Consider the following 18,758-nt stretch of genomic DNA (forward strand, 5'->3'; position numbering starts at 1 on the left):
TCGGCTTGGAGGTAGAGGGTACAGAAAGGCCTCCCCAGGTTCAAAGAGACCCTTGCCCAGCGTTCCGAGGCAATGATGCCATGGAGAAAGGTTCAAAGGCAAACAGACGGACAGACAAACTGCCAATCCCGCACTGGCCTGTCCAGCCTGACCTGAAGCTGTACCAATCACCACCCAGAGCACAACTCCATCGTCTCCAGACACTGCCGAATCCGTTCGTTTATTTATTCATAGTCTGTTCATCTAAGATGACGACATCAGACTGACTGCCGAATGCCTGTCTAAAATCCCCGTTTGGTGATTTTGTTACTATTTATCGAAGCTGGTGTAACAGACTGTATTTACCCCCTCTCGCTTTACACTCTCACCCAACTGGATAAATTTGGTGCTCAATTAAAAAAACAAAACAAACAAAAGCAAAACAAAAAACAAAGACACCTGCCTCCAAGGGCTAAATTCAGATTTCCCCCTCCTCTCCAATTCCAGATTCACATCCACTCCTTATTTTGGACAAACACTTCAAAATGCACGAAAAGGTTCAAATAAAATGAAAACATTGAAAAAAAAATTAAGGGATGCGGTGGAGAGGGTGATTTTGGGATACCCCAGAAGGACTTCCCTCTTGATTCAAATTACTCCCGCGGGGTTCCTACAGTTTATGGCAGTCTGTTGTTTACCACGGTCAGGCAACAATGATGTGGCTGTGAACTCAGTTTCACCATCACCAGACATTCTTGCACCAGCTGTGCTGAGAACAGTGGTGAGAAACCAAAAGAAGATTCAAGTATGTTACAATTTTCAATCTGAGATGGGATATATATATATATATATATATATATATATATATATGTGTGTGTGTGTGTGTGTGTGTGTGTGTGTGTGTGTGTGTGTGTGTACCGACGATCCTCTCAACTCTCCATAAAGTCGGACTGCCCTGGCGTGTAAGCAGACGTCTGGCGCGACTGATGAGTGTCAGTACTGCACAAATGCGTGTGTGCTCGAGGACATGCAAGCACATATACAACACGCACGCACACACAGATACGCACAAAGAGAACAAGTGTGAATTTTAGCACGCACAGAAAAAGAAGGAAGGGAATTTTGGTCTGAGGCGGATGAATCTAGTGTGAACAAGAAATACCACTGGAATAAATGTGGGATACCGTCAAAACAACAAGAGAGGCAAGGCCTTCAAGACTCACTTGTGATAAATTAAGTCCCCTAGCATTAATTACAGAGTAATTTCCCTTTTTTACTATCTGCACCAACACGTTTGCAAAATAATTAAAACTTCCATGCTTAGCAAAAGAAGTTCCTGTTTGAACAAAAAATGATAATAATGACTCCTCTTATTGTTGTGTCAGAATAAGAGGTCAAAGTGCCAAGTTTAGAGAATACAAAAATATAAATATAACAGTAAATGCAGTTTGCATATAATTAGGCCTCATTTTTTATTTTTTTGTGCCCATCCCAGAGGTGCAATATTGTTTTAAACAAGATGACTGGAAAGAACTGAATTTTTCCTATTTTTATGCCTAATTTGGTGTCAACTGACAAAGTATTTGCAGAGAAAATGTCAATGTGAAAGTTTACCACGGACACACAGGCACACGGACACACACACACACACACAGACAACCGAACACCGGGTTTAAACATAGACTCACTTTGTTTACACAAGTGAGTCAAAAAAACAGTTGTGGGGTGGGGGTGGTGGGGTGGTAATGTAACGGTTAGTAATTCCAGTAAGTTACACAGAAAGGTGGTGATGAAGACATCGGAGCTGGAAGATCTATATTATGATCGTAGAACAAATGTATTCAACGATTGTATTACTCTTTTTTTTTCCACAACAGATTTCTCTGTGTGAAATTCGGGCTGCTCTCCCCAGGGAGAGCGCGTCGCTAAGCTGAGAGCGCCACCCATTTTTTTCCCTTGCCTGCAATTTTATTTGTTTTCCTATCGAAATGGATTTTTCTGCAGAATTTTGCCAGAGACAATTCCTTTGTTGCCGTGGGTTCTTTTACGTGCGCGAAGTGAACGCTACACACGGGAACTCGTTTATCGTCTCATCCGAATGACTAGTCCAGACCACCACTCAAGGTCTCGTGGAAGGTTAGAAAGTACTGGCGACTATGGGATTCGAACCAGTGCGCTCTCGCTACCCAGGCGGACGCATTACCTCTAGGCCTGCACTCCACTCCAATGCAATGCCGATCGACGTGGGTTGCTTAAAATGGCATTGTTTCGTTTCTGGCACACCAGTTTTTATTCCAGTAACACTCGTTTCTGATGGTGATCAAAAATATTATTTTGATCGATATTATATAAGTAGGCTGATGGTAATTCACCGCCTTCTCTCCCCCTTCCCCCTGTTAAACCCCGACCCCCACCCCGGCTTTTTCGGTGGTGGTGTTGTACAACAAGAATCACTCGCGAGCTTTGGAGCCTTTGCCTCTGGTTTTCACCAACATGTAGGTGTTCTTCGTACTGTGCTCTCTCTCTCTCTCTCTCTCTCTCTGTGTCTGTGTGTGAGTGTATGCTCGGGCGAGCGCGTAAGTGCTTGACTGTGTACGCGCGCCTTTACGCCTTTATGTGTGTAGTCACAAACGCACAAAAACTATAAGTGACATACAAACTGTGTAAAAACAACAACAAAAAACAAAACAAACAACAAAAAAAAACCAAAAAATAACTGATAAAGACATGAAGCCATGGGATGTCACACAGCTCACTCTCAAAACAGACGGAACATGAGAAACCCAGGATAATACATTGTGGTGTTCGACGTGAATTCAGACCTCCATGTGCTTGTCTTTGGTGAGTCAAAGTGCATTGTTGACAAATGTTGCATTGCTGTGATCATTTGGTAGGTGTGGAGCGATGACTCAGTTTAGCATGTATGACAGGGACCCTTCCCACTTCGATCTCTGCCTTTTCATTTTATTCATTTTATTCTATTCAACTGTTTTTGCTGCGGCATCATCTGCACCGTTTCAGTGGCACCTGCCGCTCATTTTGAGTCCTCCCCCCCCCCCACTACCCCACCATTCCCCAATACACGGCTACATCGGGGTTTGTCTCTCGCAGTTTCAGCGCCGGCAGTCCCGAAGAACAATCAATGTTGGGTCGCCAAGAGGGCACACACCAGAAGAGACCCTGCACTGCTGCCGACTCACCCTGCCTGTTCTTTCTTCCAAGAACACACACACACACACACACACACACGCACACATACACAGACACACGCATGCATGCACTCACAGACTCACATGCACGCACATACACGCACGCATGCACGCACACACACACCAAAGTAACTACCTAATTGTAGAGAGTTATGATATGAAAAATTGATATAGTATGCACATGTTTTTTATTCCTCTTTTAATTTCAGTAGTACTTGTGCATATTATATTTAAATAAAGTCTCGAAATTGCAATGAGGGACTGTTTTCATCCAGAGCGGGACATGTGTCAACAGCACAGGTTACAGACTGACCATGCTGCTGGCGACGGGAAACAAAAACAAAGCCACTCAGCCTTCAACAACAACAACAAAACAAAAAAACCCAACAAAACAACAACCCCCCCCCCCCCCCAAACAAAACAAGAACAACTAACTGTACTTTATCTTGAGAGATACATACAAGTAGGTGACGAACAACAGAATGGTCCAAAGCTACGTGGTTCGGCTTCGGGTTTTCCGCAATTTTGACTCGATCACACAAACACGAAAACGAAGTGGTGCATAATGGAACACTAAGTTGTCTCGCTGATGGCTTATTAGTTTGAAGCCCATAATGTTGATTTCGTCAAGTTACCCCCCTCCCCCCAACGAAGGATGGTGTAGAGGGTAAAATCAGTCACACACGTAGAAGCACACCTGTACACACAAGGGAACGTGGGAGTTGTAGTCTACGATCGCAGAAGAAGCAGCTCATGGTTGTATTCTCTGTCCTTTCATCACAAGAGGAACGCATGTCTTTTGGTTCTGGTTTTCCTTTTCAATTTCTTCTTCTTCTTCTTCTGCGTTCACTCGTATGCACACGAGTGGGCTTTTACGTGTATGACCGTTTTTACATCGCCATGTAAGCAGCCATACTCCGTTTTCGGGGGTGTGCATGCTGGGTATATTCTTGTTTCCATAACCCACCGAACGCTGACATGGATTACAGGATCTTTAACGTGCGTATTTGATCTTCTGCTTGCATATACACACGAAGGGGGTTCAGGCACTAGCAGGTCTGCACATATGTTGACCTGGGAGATCGGAAAAATCTCCACCCTTTACCCACCAGGCGCCGTCACCGTGATTCGAACCCGGGACCCTCAGATTGACAGTCCAACGATTTAACCACTCGGCTATTCCGCCCGTCCCTTTTCAATTTCAATTTTGAATTGATTATTTTCTGTCTCACCTTTTAAGACGTGATGTTCATTTCATCAGGTTTGATGGTCGTCTTATTCATATTTTCTTCCTATCTTTTCCTCCTCCTCCCCTTGCATCGTCATCATTAGCATCTTCTACCTTTTGTTCAGTTTGCCTTTTTTGTGAGGGCATGGTAAAGCTTTCGAGGTCTTGTTCAGTTTCCCACTCAGATGCTCTGCTCTTGGCAAGCGCCACGAACCATTATTGGCTGTCGTTGCCATTGGCAAGTGGTGCTGAAATATGGGATCTAGCCACCACTGACAGACATCAATCTATCTGTCAAAACCAGTTACTTATTATGATATTCTTTTATTCGTTACTTGCCGTTCCTGTCAAGGGGTGTTATGAACAGAACTGTGAATATAAATGGTGATTAGATTGTGGGTGAGAGACCAGTGTGTTTGAGTAAATTGTATGAAGAGTGATGATTTTGAGTAAATTGTATGAAGAGTGATGATACAAAAGGCATGGGTGTTTTGCGAGTCATGAAAATCACGTCCTTGCGGAAAACAATGATACCATCCCATCTGGCATGCGGTACCGACCTGTTCGGTTTAAAATGACACGGAAAAAGTACAGATTAAATTTTCTTCACAGTTCAGTGGAACTGCTGAACAAGCGTGCATCCTGAGGAGCATGGCTGAGTAGTGTGGATTGTCAGTGTTCGTTAGTGTCTATGTTTGTATGGATGGGGCTTACAGTGTGTGTGTGTGTGTGTGTGTGTGTGTGTGTGTGTGTGTGTGTGTGAGTGTGCGTGCGCGCGCGCGCGCGCGTGTGTGCCTGTTTAAATCTTATGTTTTATTGTATTGATCTGTAATTATAAAATACTCGTAAATGTATAATTAAAAAATATTTGTAATTTGTGATACATATTTTTTTCGTGTAAAACTCCATCTGACTTAAAGAAAAAAAAAGTTTCCTTTTTTGACTCACTTGTGTAAACAAAGTGAGTCTATGTTTTAACCCGGTGTTCTGGTGTGTGTGTGTGTGTGTGTGTGTGTGTGTGTGTGTGTGGTACACTTTAACATTGCCATTTTCTCTGGAAATACTTTGTCTGCCGATACCAAATTTGACTTAAACATAGTATGAAAAAACCTTTCACAGTCATACCAATAACAGGTTGTAATTCTCCCGAATTAACCCGCTTACTCCGAATCATTAAGTGTTTATTTCGTTGAGGTTTGTTCCGAAATCCGAAAATTTTAAAAACTGTTTCTCACTGAGTTAGGCCTGCTGGTAGGTTGTCTTCGAAGACATGACCTTGTCTTTATTGTTCACAGTTAAAAGGAAAGAAATAGAAATTCTGGACAGAACACATACAGTAATACTAGGTAATCCTGCAGTTTAGAATTTTAAACTCAGGGGGCCCTTCAAATGAAAAAATAGAGGTTGTTTTAGACTGACCTTGATGCGCTGAGTCGAATGCAACCCTCAGCTAAGCTCTACGGCCACTCCTTGTCAATGAAACAGAGACATAATAAATAGTAAACTCAGTCGGTCACTTCCCGAGCAACTATCGGCGAGCCATTTTGATTGCTGGTGACTGACGCGTTCACCCACGTGATCAGCAGTCAAAATGGCGTGCAGGTCGGGAAGGAGTACTACTTACCGTGCATTTGAGCCAGTTTCGTGGCAAAAGGAGTGGTCTTAGAGCTTAGCTGAGGGTTGCATTCGACTCAGCGCATCAAGGTCAGTCTAAAACAACCTCTATTTTTTCATTTGAAGGGCCCCCTGAGTTTAGTATTCTAAACTGCAGGATTACCGTAATACTAACTACACCATCGACGTGTTTACTGCAAACAGATATTCCATAGTGGACACTGAATTAAACGGAATGAACATAAAAGAAAAATTGAATCGATCGTTTCTTTCAGCTCGTTGTAGGCCTCGACTGGTTCGTGCAGATCTAGAGATCTACGATGTGTTGCTTTGTGCTTCAAGGGATAGCAAAGTCTCCTTTAGCGCCGGAACAAAAGAACAATCGAGATATGATGAAACACACAAAAATCTTTTAAACGGCGTTATTACGTCCACTACAATCACATCTCTGTCTAATATCATCATCTTAGATGAACAGACTATAAATAAATAAACGAACAATCACATCTATTTCTCGCACGAAGAAGAAAACGTCAATATTCTTTTAAGTATCAAATTTAGTCGAATGACGTCAGATGCGCAGCAGCAGTGGGGGATTAGTCTGCTTGCTTCGGAACTGAACATGCATGGTTCGATCCCGCTCGCGTACCTTTTTTTCCCCCCCAAGCTCATTTTATATATGATATTCAATGCAGAGCACTTTCAACCATTTAAAATTTTTTTTTTCTCTTCACGATTCCTTGACTGGATAAAGCACGAAGCACAAGTAAGTCTTGAAGGCTTTCCCTCTCTTGTTTTCTTTTTGAATGAGGGCACAACGTAATTTCTCATGTGTGATAGCAAAATGCACTTAACAATGTCGCAACAGCATGAGTTCACTTTGGAGACTTTGCAAATCTCCAAACATCCTTCAGGCACAGCAGGTATTCGAACTCCAGACCTCAGAGACAGGTGGGTCAGAACGAAAACTCTGTTCGAACCATTCACCTGTCATGAAAGATCAGACATCAGTTTTGCCTAGCATAATGCACTGCACCTTTTCGAAACAAATGATAGTGAAGAAATACTGTTTACAATGGTGGCACACCTAGTCTCGCTGTTGAAATGCACAGTACAAATCATCAGTTGCCTATGATCTTTATTTAGTCAGCAGAGCCCATCTTCCAAAGCACGCAAAAATGTATAAACAACAACGCCACCTTTATCCAAGCGCAGATCGGTCTTTCAGCTATAATACTGAATCAGGAAAGACTGTTGACGCTTCTTCCCTTCCACAGAAAGCGAAAACGTCAAGGCCATGATATGGTATCATCATTGACTGTATCAGAACATATCAAGGCCATGATATGGTATCATCATTGACTGTATCAGAACATATCAAGGCCATGATATGGTATCATCATTGACTGTATCAGAACATATCAAGGCCATGATATGGTATTATCACTGACTGTATCAGAACATATCAAGGCCATGATATGGTATCATCACAGTCTGTATCAGAACATATCAAGGCCATGATATGGTATCATCACTGACTGTATCAGAACATATCCTAAATCAGCAGCTGAGCCCTTCTGGTTTGTGATTAAACACCCTTACCTCTCGCTTCTCGGGAAAATACTGTTGAACCGTCAGGTCATCATCCCAGTCAGAATACAGACAGAAATACTGAAAAACAAGCAACCGTCCGTCTTGCTCCTCAAGGTGACAGTACTAGCGGGTCGAGGGGGTAGTGGGGTATATTTTTTATCTAGTCACAAGGGATTTACTTCCAATGGTGTACAAATATAGCAATATACATATTTATCAAAGCGTGTTTGTCTGTTTACTGATATCTTACACATAACTATTTCTTTAATCAAATATAATAAAATAATTAACTGCCTGTATAGTGTGTGTTGATAGCAAGCGAAGATCACAGCTTTGTCGCGAGTCCCAAACCTAAAATGAACCTCCATGGAAACATCATCATTACCATCACCATCCCATTTCATAATCAATGTTGAAAAGTAAAATGTCCCAGATTATGTGGCCTTTGATGCCCTGCTCGTAGGGTGACCTCGGTTTACATGGAAACTTACACGAAGTAAGGGATCTTGTAATGCAAATTAGTAAGCGCACAGGGGAGGTAAAGCACGAAGACTGGAAAAATCTCCGCCCTTCAACCACCAGGCGATGCAGGGATTCGAACCCTGAGCATCAGACCCGTGGGGTCAATATCCAACGCTTGAACCACTCAGCCTGACGAATTCATCTTATCCAAGTGCATCAGATTCTGTCAAACCAAACGTTTCAAGTGTTTAATAGTATCCCTGAATATATATCACGGTGAAGCCGTATTACGAAAATGAAAGATAAAACATTAACAATAACACACACAAACACACACACACACAAACACGCACACACACACACAAACACACGCACGCACGCACACACACACACACACACACACACACACACACACACACACACACACACACAGAGTCTGCATGGCTTGTAACTGAATGTCTGACTCTCAAACTAGGAGGCAAAATTGCGCTGGCTCTTAGTGCTGCAGCCTTGTGGGCTGGTTGGCCTTTGGGAACCATCTCAACGCCGACTGTCCTAAAACCCTCTTGGCTGAGAGAGTGGGGATGTACTTGGGCAAGACACTCTCCACTGTAATCAAATTCTAGCCCAAATAGTCGTAACAGCAGTTGCCTCCTCTGCTGTTCTGATGGTCATAGTCGGACACGACTATCATATATATATATATATATAACTGAATGTCGTTGGAAATGATGGAAGGTCTATGCATAGGCGTTCTGGAAAAAATGTTTTCAGACCAGTTTTAAAAGATTGAAATGAGGGAGAGTGGTGAAGATCATGAGGTAAACTGTTCCAGACAGATGGAGCTGAATGAGAAAAGCAAGAATCACCGAAGGATCGGGTTTTGACACGGGCGCAAACAGCCGCCGTGAGTCGGAAGATGATCTGAGTTGTATCTGTAGTAAATAATACAAAGACTTTTCAACAAACAAACAACAACAAAAGTCGTTTCACTCGGTTCTGCTGATGAAACGCACAATGTGGTAAACATCACTGTTTGCCTTTTTTCTGTAGATAGGTGTCAAGAAAATTGTATTACATTCTAGTTAAGCGCATAAAATTTTCGCAGTGACATTCATGACATTTATATAAATTATACACGAAAATGTGACGCGACAAAGCGTGAACACAGTTTGGAACAAACTCCATGCATTTCTTTCAAACATAATTAATTACTCTATCTTTTTTTGGCATCTTATGCTTTTTGCAGAACGTATGCGGCAAACATTTTTCAAGAAACAACCCTACAAGAAGAACACATTTCGTATCTCTTGAAGTAACGATGATACTTAATATAATGGACGGGCAGTTCGATATGCTGCTCTTCCAGTTGATAACTTTAAAGACAGGTTGTGCTTAAATCATTATCGTTAAAAGTTCAACACCTGTATGATGAACTGCTGAATCTTGTCGTTACATGTCTTTTGTAGCTATCTATGGGTCAAATAAGGAAGTGCGAGTTACAAAAATTCATGTGAAAAACAAAAAAACAAAAACAAAAACAAGAGAGGCAAGACCGTCAAGACTCACTTGTGATACGCTTAAAAAAATATATATAATCGTTAAAATGTGTGCTGTATTTGTTATTACAGAGCTTCGGGTTAAAAAAAAGAAAAGAAAAATAAAGAAGTCCTAACCAGACTCATTCGAACCCCACGTATTCGGGTGAGAAGAAACTGTCTTCCCCATTACACTATCGTGGCTCCTTGATGACGTTCTAAAATTTAATATTTGAACATACTTTTTTTAAAGGGCGATAAATCAATTGCGGTATTCGCAGTGAGAACGCTGTTTAAATCATATTATTCTGGTGTATCTTGGGCATTCAAAAAATCTTAAAGGGCGATAAAAAAAAAAAATCAAAAAAAAAAAAAATCAAAAATAAAAATCTTTAAGTCAGCGGTAAAGGAGACGTGGCTATCGCCGCAATCACACTGCAACATTTAGCCGTTTTCTCTAGATCTAGATAGATGTACAAGTTTAGTTACACCCGCCGGGAATGTAGTACGACACGGTCGATTCAATTTCTCTTTTATGTTCATTCTAGTTTTATAGTTTTTCAACGCAGCTGTGACTGAAACAGCCCAAACAACTCTTGGAAAACAACGCATCAAAAAGAAGCCCTGGGTCACGGACGACATCCTACAGCTGTGTGACAAACGTAGAGACCTGAAAAAGAAAAAGAATGAAGAAGAAGGGGCAAAACAGTACAAAGCAGTTAACACTGAAATCAAGAGAAGCATGAAGAAGGCAAGGGAGAATTGGATTGAAGGAAAATGCCAGGACATAGAGGAAAACCTGACAAGAAACAACAGCAAGAAAGCCTACCAAGTTGTGAAAGAACTTACCAACACAAGGCAAGGTAGAACTATGTCCAACATCCAGACCAAGGATGGAAAATGTCTAACAGAAGAACAAGACATCCTAAAGCGATGGACAGAATACTGCTCAGAGCTATACAACATACAGACCACAGGTGATCCAGCAATACTGAATGTCCCACCAGCCACTGATAACAGTAATCACCCCATACTCCGTGAAGAAATAGAGGCAGCAATAGCATCGCTGAAAAAAGGGAAATCGGCAGGAGTGGACAACATCCCATCAGAACTGGTCCAAGCAGGGGGTGAAGTTATGATAGATGTGCTACTGAAAATCTGCAACAAGATCTGGCAAACAGGGGAATGGCCCACACCGTGGACACAATCACTGATCATCACCCTTCCCAAAAAGGGCAATCTCCAGCAGTGTCAAAACTACCGCACCATCAGCCTGATTAGTCATCCCAGCAAAGTCATGTTGAAAATCCTGCTTAACAGACTGAAACCACAAGCAGAAAACATCATTGCTGAAGAACAGGCAGGTTTCAGACCAGGAAGGAGCACAACTGAACAAATCTTCAACTTGAGGTTGCTATGTGAGAGGTACCATCAACACCAACAAGACCTCTACCATGTCTTCATTGATTTTAAGAAGGCATTTGACAGGGTCTGGCATGCAGCTTTGTGGGCTACCATGAATCTGTACAACATCAACGCCAACCTGATTAGACTGATACAGCACCTCTATGACAAAGCCACCAGCGCCGTCTACCTCAACAATAGCATCGGGGACTGGTTCAGAACCACAGTCGGAGTGAGACAAGGCTGCCTACTCTCCCCAACACTCTTCAACATCTTCTTAGAAAGAATAATGACTGACGCACTGGAAGAGCATGTAGGAACAGTCAGCATAGGCGGCAGAACAATCACAAACCTACGTTTTGCCGACGACATTGATGGACTGGCTGGAAAAGAAGAACTGGCAAGCCTGGTCAAACATCTAGACAAAGCCTCCACATCGTATGGAATGCAAATCAGTGCGGAGAAAACCAAACTGATGACTAACAACACCAACGGCATCAGCATTGACATCAAAGTCAACGACGAAAAGCTTAAAACAGTCCACAGCTTCAAATATCTGGGAGCAATCGTGTCAGATGAAGGATCTAAACCAGAAGTACTCTCGAGAATTGCCCAAACAACAATGGCACTCAACAAGCTGAACACCATCTGGAACAACAAAAACATCGCTCTCAGCTCAAAAATCAGACTGATGCGTTCCCTGGTTATATCAATATTGCTCTACGCCTGCGAGACTTGGACCCTGACTGCAGACATCGAGAGAAGAATCCAAGCTGTCGAGATGAGATGCTTTCGTAGACTACTTGGCATCTCCTACAGAGACCACATCACTAACACGGAAGTGAAGAACAGAATCCAGCAAAGTATTGGACCCTACGAAGACCTTCTGTCCATAGTGAAAAAACGCAAACTTAGATGGTATGGACACATCTCCCGATCATCTGGTCTTGCCAAAACGTTCCTGCAAGGCACCGTACAAGGAGGCAGAAGGAGAGGACGGCAGAAGAAGAGATGGGAAGACAACATCCGGGGGTGGACAGGCTTGACGCTCGGTGACGCCCTGAGGAAATCAGAAAACCGTGAAGAGTGGAGAGGAGTGGTGGCCAGGTCAGCAGCGGTGCCCCAACGGTCTGAACCCAGACTACGGGAGAGGTGAAGGTGAAGGTGAAGTTTTAAAGTTGATATGAAAATTTAGTATTTTGTTAAACTAATAACATGTAGAGCCAAGTACAAGTACTTCTAAACGTCGTATGAAGTGAAAAGAACTTCATTTTGAAAAAAGTCAAGACTGGAAATTTTTTCGTTTCATCAATGCAAGGGTATTAACTCGCATGGATTACAATTTTTAACTGTGAATTCCGACTGATTCTGTGGATATTTTTATGGCAGTTTGGGGCATAATCCAGTTAGTGATGAGGCGTTCACAAATCTTTCTCTAAATGAATATTTAACGGTCTCCTTCTCCAACTTTCCATCACATGTTATCGTGTATTGTCCATTGAATATAGGATTGAACGGGCAGGTCAACAACTTGAAACAAAATTGCGTCGTTAGCGTTCGCGAAGAATATGAGCACGCGCTTTGAATGTGTATAAATATGTGTATGCAACTGATTTTTGCCCATGACCTTCAGGGCTCAACCAATACATCTATAAAGTCCACTCGTCATATTGATTTTAGTATTTTCCGAAAAAGACCACTTGGGCGAATGAACATAGCGAAAGCCCTGTACACTGATAGTAAAACACACAAGCTTTTTATGTATTGAGTATAATTTCAAAATGTAATGTTTAAGAAGAGAAAGATCAGTTTAAAGCAAATTAAGTCCCCTAGCATTAATTACAGATTAATTTCCCTTTTTTACTATCTGCACCAAAAGATTTGCAAAATAAATAAAACTTCCATGCTTAGCAAAAGAAGTTCCTGCTTGAATAAAAAATGATAATAATGAGTGCTCTTGCTGTTGTGTCAGAATATCAGATCAAAGTGCCAAGTTTAGAGAATTAAAAAAAAAATAAAAAAATAACAGTAAATGCAGTTTGCATATAATTTGGCTTCTTCCCCCCCCCCCCCTTTTTGTGCCATTCCAGAGGTGCAATATTGTTTTAAACAAGGTGACTGGAAAGAACTGAATTTTTCCTATTTTTATGCCTAATTTGGTGTCAACTGACAAAGTATTTGCAGAGAAAATGTCAATGTTAAAGTTTACCACGGACACACAGACACAGACACACACACAGACAACCGAAAACGGGGTTAAAACATAGGCTCACTTTGTTTACACAAGTGAGTCAAAAATCCAACAACGTAAACCACTTCCTAGTACGGATGTGATCACACCACTTTTGCCATCCGCAGTCAGTCAGTGCCACATTGCAGACTTCCTGGTTTGATCAAGCAATAGTGCGCTTTAGTTACTCACTTCTTCTTGTTTTTTTTTAATGTCTAAATCAAAGAGCATGTTATAAGCTTTACGATGTATTCCTGAAATTCTTTTTTTGTAGTAATTCAAATCTCGACTACAAATCGTTTGCTTCGTCGTGGACAAGAGCGATTTGAGTTCGAATCGAAAAAACACAGACACAAGAAGAAGACAGACAGACACACGCACACATGTATGTATGTATGTATGTGTATATATATATATATATATATATATATATATATATATATATATATATATATATATATATATATATATATATATATATATATATATAGAGAGAGAGAGAGAGAGAGAGAGAGAGAGAGAGAAACTCAGAATTCAAAACGATTTTTATTCAAGGAGAGAGAGAGAAGACACAAACAGACCAACCAACGAACAGACAGACAGTGAGACAAAGAGACCGCGAAATGGACAGAATGACAAAGAGAATCGTGCATTCATATTATATTGATGAACCAAACCAAACCATAAATGATAAAGTAAAAGCCAACACGATGAATAAATGCGAAAACAACAACAACAAAAAAAAAAAAAAAAAAAAAAAAAAAAAAAAAAAAAAAAAAACAATACTTGTCAATTTTAAAGACAATGCTTTCCCTGGTCTTCCCACCCACCATCTGGCCCACTTCCCCCATCCCCACAACCCTTTGGCTCTCCACTCCTTCGCCGGTCGATATGGTACGATATTTCTACAAGTTCTAAAAGTGTGCGTTTTTATCTCTCCCTCTTTCTTCACACACACTCACACGCACATCTATTTATCTATCTATACACGCATACATACATATATATATAGAGAGACACACACACACACACACACACACACAAACACACTCATGTATGCACGCACACACACACACACATATATATATATATATATAGAGAGAGAGAGAGAGAGAGAGAGAGAGACACACACACACACACACACGCACGCACGCACACACACACGCACATACACACACACTGGCACATGCACGCGGTGTGTGAGCACATACATACATGCATACCATATGCACACATGCATGCGCGTGCACACACACACACACACACACACGCGCGCGCGCGCCAAAACGCACTCTGCTCCACCCAGTAATTATAATTTGATTGTCCCCCCCTTCTCCCTGTTTCCAGTACGGACGAGAAGAAGCTGCTTTATTAACCAGCAGAAAAAAATGTCTTTCGGCCACAGTGAGAATACACACCAACCGAACGGTAACAGAGCCAGTTAAACGAGCATCGCTTTCGCTGCTTGCTCTGAGCTGACTGTCTGGGCCGTGACATGGCGGGGACAGGTGGTAAGAATTACTGGGACAGTTCACCATGAGTCTGTCTTATGTTCAAACATCTAATGTTTTTCGGAATTACTGAATGCCTGTTTCATTGTCCAATACGGTGTGTTTCTATGATGCGGCCTACATATATTTTTATTCTTCATTTTTGTTTTGGTTACTGTTGTCAATTGCTGTTACACAGATGTTCACCGATTGTTGATTCCGTTATTCCAGTCTGTTCTTTCTTTTTCTTTTTCTTACCCCCCTTTAACCACCATCCCCACCACACACACACACACACACACACACACACAGAGGCACGTCCAGTATTACTCAAAGCGAAATGACGTTAATTCAAAGAAAGAACTGGTTTATTTTTTAACATCGTCTATTCCCCACACCTAAATTTTCCGATATTCAAATATAAAACGGGTACGTTTATTTTAACATGCGATGAATAAGAGCCGTAGCACAAATGCGATGCGTATGTCACTAATGGAAAGAAAAAAAACCTGTGAGGACGTGTTGAAATGAAATGTATTTCTTGGTGCCTACTCAAGACCTTTGCGAGTGCAGATACTCGCTACAACATAAAACGTTACAACCCCCTGAAAAATCGGAATACGATATGTATTTATTTAAATTGACTTATTCTTCAAATGAGTATGTATTGATGCATCGTATTGCTTTGTATTGTGTTTACTGGTTGTATTGTACTGCTTTGTAATGTATTGTATTTTATTGTTCTCCTCTTTTGTCACAACGGATTCCTGTGTGTGACAATCGGGCTGCTCCCTCCCCAGGGATAGCGCGTCGCTTCAGTCACAGTGCCATCTGTTTTCTTCTTTTTTTCTGTATTTGTTTTCCAATCAAAGTTGATTTTTCTACAGAATTTCCAGGGACAACCCTTTTGTTGCCGTGCGTTCTTCGCGTGCATGCTGCACTAGGGACCTCGGTTTATCGTCTCATCCGAATAAAGTACAGACCTGAAAAAATAGTCTATTGTCTGAATAACGAACGCTTATCTCTTGAAATACTTTGTATTATCAAGTCATGGAATACAAAATCTGTTTTGGACTGATACCTATGTGATCCATTTGCGTGAAAATGAATGTCATCATTCTCTGGACTCCACACCACAAGCAGAAGAATCTGGTCAAGTTCATTTGATTTCTAAACAACAACAGTCGGAACTACTTTCCTGATTTTAAGTAAAATGATACTTTGGCTAATATATTAGATAGCTGTACATGTTTTTGTTGTTTTCATTTTTCATTATAACTCAGAAAGGATGAGTATGTGGCTGACTTTGAAGAGCTTGCTGTCTGATCTAGTGTACAATTAAACACGTTTTGAGGATGTATCAAAGTTGTAGAAGAGCAGGGAGACGGCAATGCCAAATAATGTGGGTGCCAAAATTCAGCCCTGCTTTATCCTGCTGACAATTCTGTAGGAATCAACGTTTAGCCATTGAAGTAAACAGTGCCCTGCATGTTGCAGTTATCTGAGGTAATCAAACTCAATAATCTGGATGACAGTCTTTTTTTTTTCTAGAAGATTGAACTATCTGCTGACAAATATCAAGTGTAGAGGTTTCCTCCCTTCATGGCATTTCTCCTGCAGCTGTCCGACCAAAAGAAAATAAATCTCATCAGATAAAGCCATTCCTTGATTCTGGGTAAAATGTAGTCTGAAAAGGACTGTTGCGAAAAGCTTTTCGACTACAACTCAGAAAGAAGATGCCACGTTAGCTGCTGAAACTCCTGTGACCACATTTGTTCTTTAACCAGTTTACTGTTTCGGCATTGCCCACGTCTTGAGAGACTGCCCTTCCTTCAAGAAAGAAAAAACCCAACACTTGGGGATCCTATGACCTTCCAGTCGTCAGTCCACTGCGCTAACCACTGAAGTCAAGGGTTGGTAATATCGGACTTTTCCGTTCTCAAGCGGGCTCTTCATAGGTATGTATGGTAGTCGTGTCATCAGAAGAGCAGAGGAAGCAACTACTGTCCCGACTATCTGGGCCAGAGTTTTATTATAGTGGAGAGTGTCTTGCCCAGGTTACACCCCCTCTCTCTCGGCGAAGAGGGTTTTATGACAGACGGTGTTGGGATGGTTCCCAAAGGCCAACAAGACCCCAAGGCTGCAGCACTAAGAGCCCATGTAATTTTGCTTCCTAGTTTGACAGTCATAGTCCTTCACAAAAGACTAAGCTGTGATTGACTTCCCATTGCCGTGGATAAGCCACTGATAGTAAAGCTCTCACTTTGCTGTTAGCCCAGCTGTAAGCTTATGTCAGTGATACAAGCTGAGCGTTTATTTTATTTTATTATTATTATTTATTTTTTATCTTTCTCACATATTCAATAGCTGAAGCCGCAGCGACACGTGACACCACAAGTGGTTTCAACATTGCTTCACCAGTGACAGGGCAGCTTTTCCATGACGGTGACAAACTTCGCCCTCACCCCACACATGGAGACCTTGCAGGGCTCGTCACCACAGACGTCTTGAAAGTTGTGGAAAACGTCATCAATATTGGTGTTCTGCCTGTGCTCGTCATGACTGGCGTCATCACTAACGTCATCAACATGGCTGTCTTCGGAAGTCAGGGACTGGCTGATCGTGTCAACCTGTGTCTGTTCAGGTAGTGCAGGTGTAGTTTGTGGGAAACGATTGCTGTTATCGTGTGAACACTATGTTCAAACTAATTCACATTAAAGATCACACACACACACACACACACACACACACACACACCAAAACAAACAAAAAACAGGTAGCATTGTGCCAGACATATTAATTCAATGCGGATGATATTTCTTTACCAATGGTTTGAATCTGAGCGGTTTCAGAAAGAATAAGACGTCCAGCTTCTTGTGATTTCAAACATAGCTTAATTTCAATGGTGTGTGTGTGTGTATGTGACTAGCAGTCTGTACATCTACTAAGCACTTTTTCTTTCCACCTCTCTACCCGCCAGACCCCTCTCCCCAAAATACATCTCTTTCAATCTCTTTTCATTTCAGTTGTTGTTAAGCCTGTCCCAGTCAGACCTACCTCTCTCTTTATGTGCGTGCGTGCGTGCGTGCGTGCGTGTGTGTGTGTGTGTGTGTGTGTGTGTGTGTGTGTGCGCGCGCATCAGTCTGTCCCTGGCAGACCTTGGATACCTTGTGTTCATCATGGCCAGTAAGACTCACAGCGTGTTATCTCTGGTCGATCCTGTGATGGGACAGTACTGGAAAATCAGAAGTTTGAACACAGCTCTTGGTAAGTCTCATTTATTATCTTTGCGCTCAAGCGCTCGCGGATACACACACACACACACACCCCTATCTATCCATATCCATGTATCTATATAGTACGCTCCGCGTATACCAATCACTTGTACCAGACATAGCTTATATCGTCACAGTAAAACATGTCCCGACCAAAGGCCTTCTTTGACCTGACTAAAAATTCATCGGCTATACCGGACATCGACTGCACCGGACATCGCTTATACCGGCCATTTTTTCCCGTCTCAGGAGCACCAAACTCCGGATATAATGGACATCGTTATACCGTTTTAGATCCATTCCCGAGGAGTCTTCTCTCCGGATACAGCGTCATGCGAGAGGAGTACCTAATTATTGTAATGTATTATCAGATATCACTTGCAGTGAAAGTCCATCATTCTTTCACTTTGGTATAAAAATGCTGCTTTGTAAGAAAGCTTGTCTAGACATTAGGGTGGGTAAGAGTAATTGCGAACAGCGTGTAATTCGTATACCGCCCCACTTCGAAGCGTTCTTAACGGTTGCATTTCACAATTTAACGTCTGCTTCGACATTTTTCTAAAACTTTCATGAATATCTATTTCCAAGAACCAGTCAAACATAAGCTATTTCTGGCTTTTTCCGCGATCTTTCTTCTCTTCGCGTTCTTCAGGTCGTTACAGTTCAGCAAACGACAGACCTTATGATTCTCCAGGTCGTTACAGTTCAGCACGCGACAGACCTTATGATTCTTCAG

At 41.8% G+C, this 18,758-nt stretch overlaps 2 protein-coding genes across 2 annotated transcripts in view; both read left to right on the forward strand.

Annotated features, from left to right (window-relative positions):
• Positions 1-14,678: 14,678 nt before the first annotated feature.
• The window catches only part of LOC143280235 (uncharacterized), a 20,534-nt gene continuing 16,454 nt past the window's right edge, over positions 14,679-18,758 (forward strand). The window contains exon 1 of the mRNA XM_076584868.1: positions 14,679-14,768. Coding sequence (XP_076440983.1) covers positions 14,753-14,768 — 16 coding nt within the window. The 5' untranslated portion in view covers positions 14,679-14,752. The remainder of the gene's footprint in view (positions 14,769-18,758) is intronic.
• The window catches only part of LOC143280210 (uncharacterized), a 6,899-nt gene continuing 6,067 nt past the window's right edge, over positions 17,927-18,758 (forward strand). Inside the window, exon 1 of the mRNA XM_076584842.1 lies at positions 17,927-18,014. Coding sequence (XP_076440957.1) covers positions 17,927-18,014 — 88 coding nt within the window. The remainder of the gene's footprint in view (positions 18,015-18,758) is intronic.

The sequence above is a fragment of the Babylonia areolata genome, chromosome 3 (genome assembly GCF_041734735.1).
Source record: "Babylonia areolata isolate BAREFJ2019XMU chromosome 3, ASM4173473v1, whole genome shotgun sequence".
In the NCBI taxonomy this organism is placed as follows: Eukaryota; Metazoa; Mollusca; class Gastropoda; order Neogastropoda; family Buccinidae; genus Babylonia; species Babylonia areolata.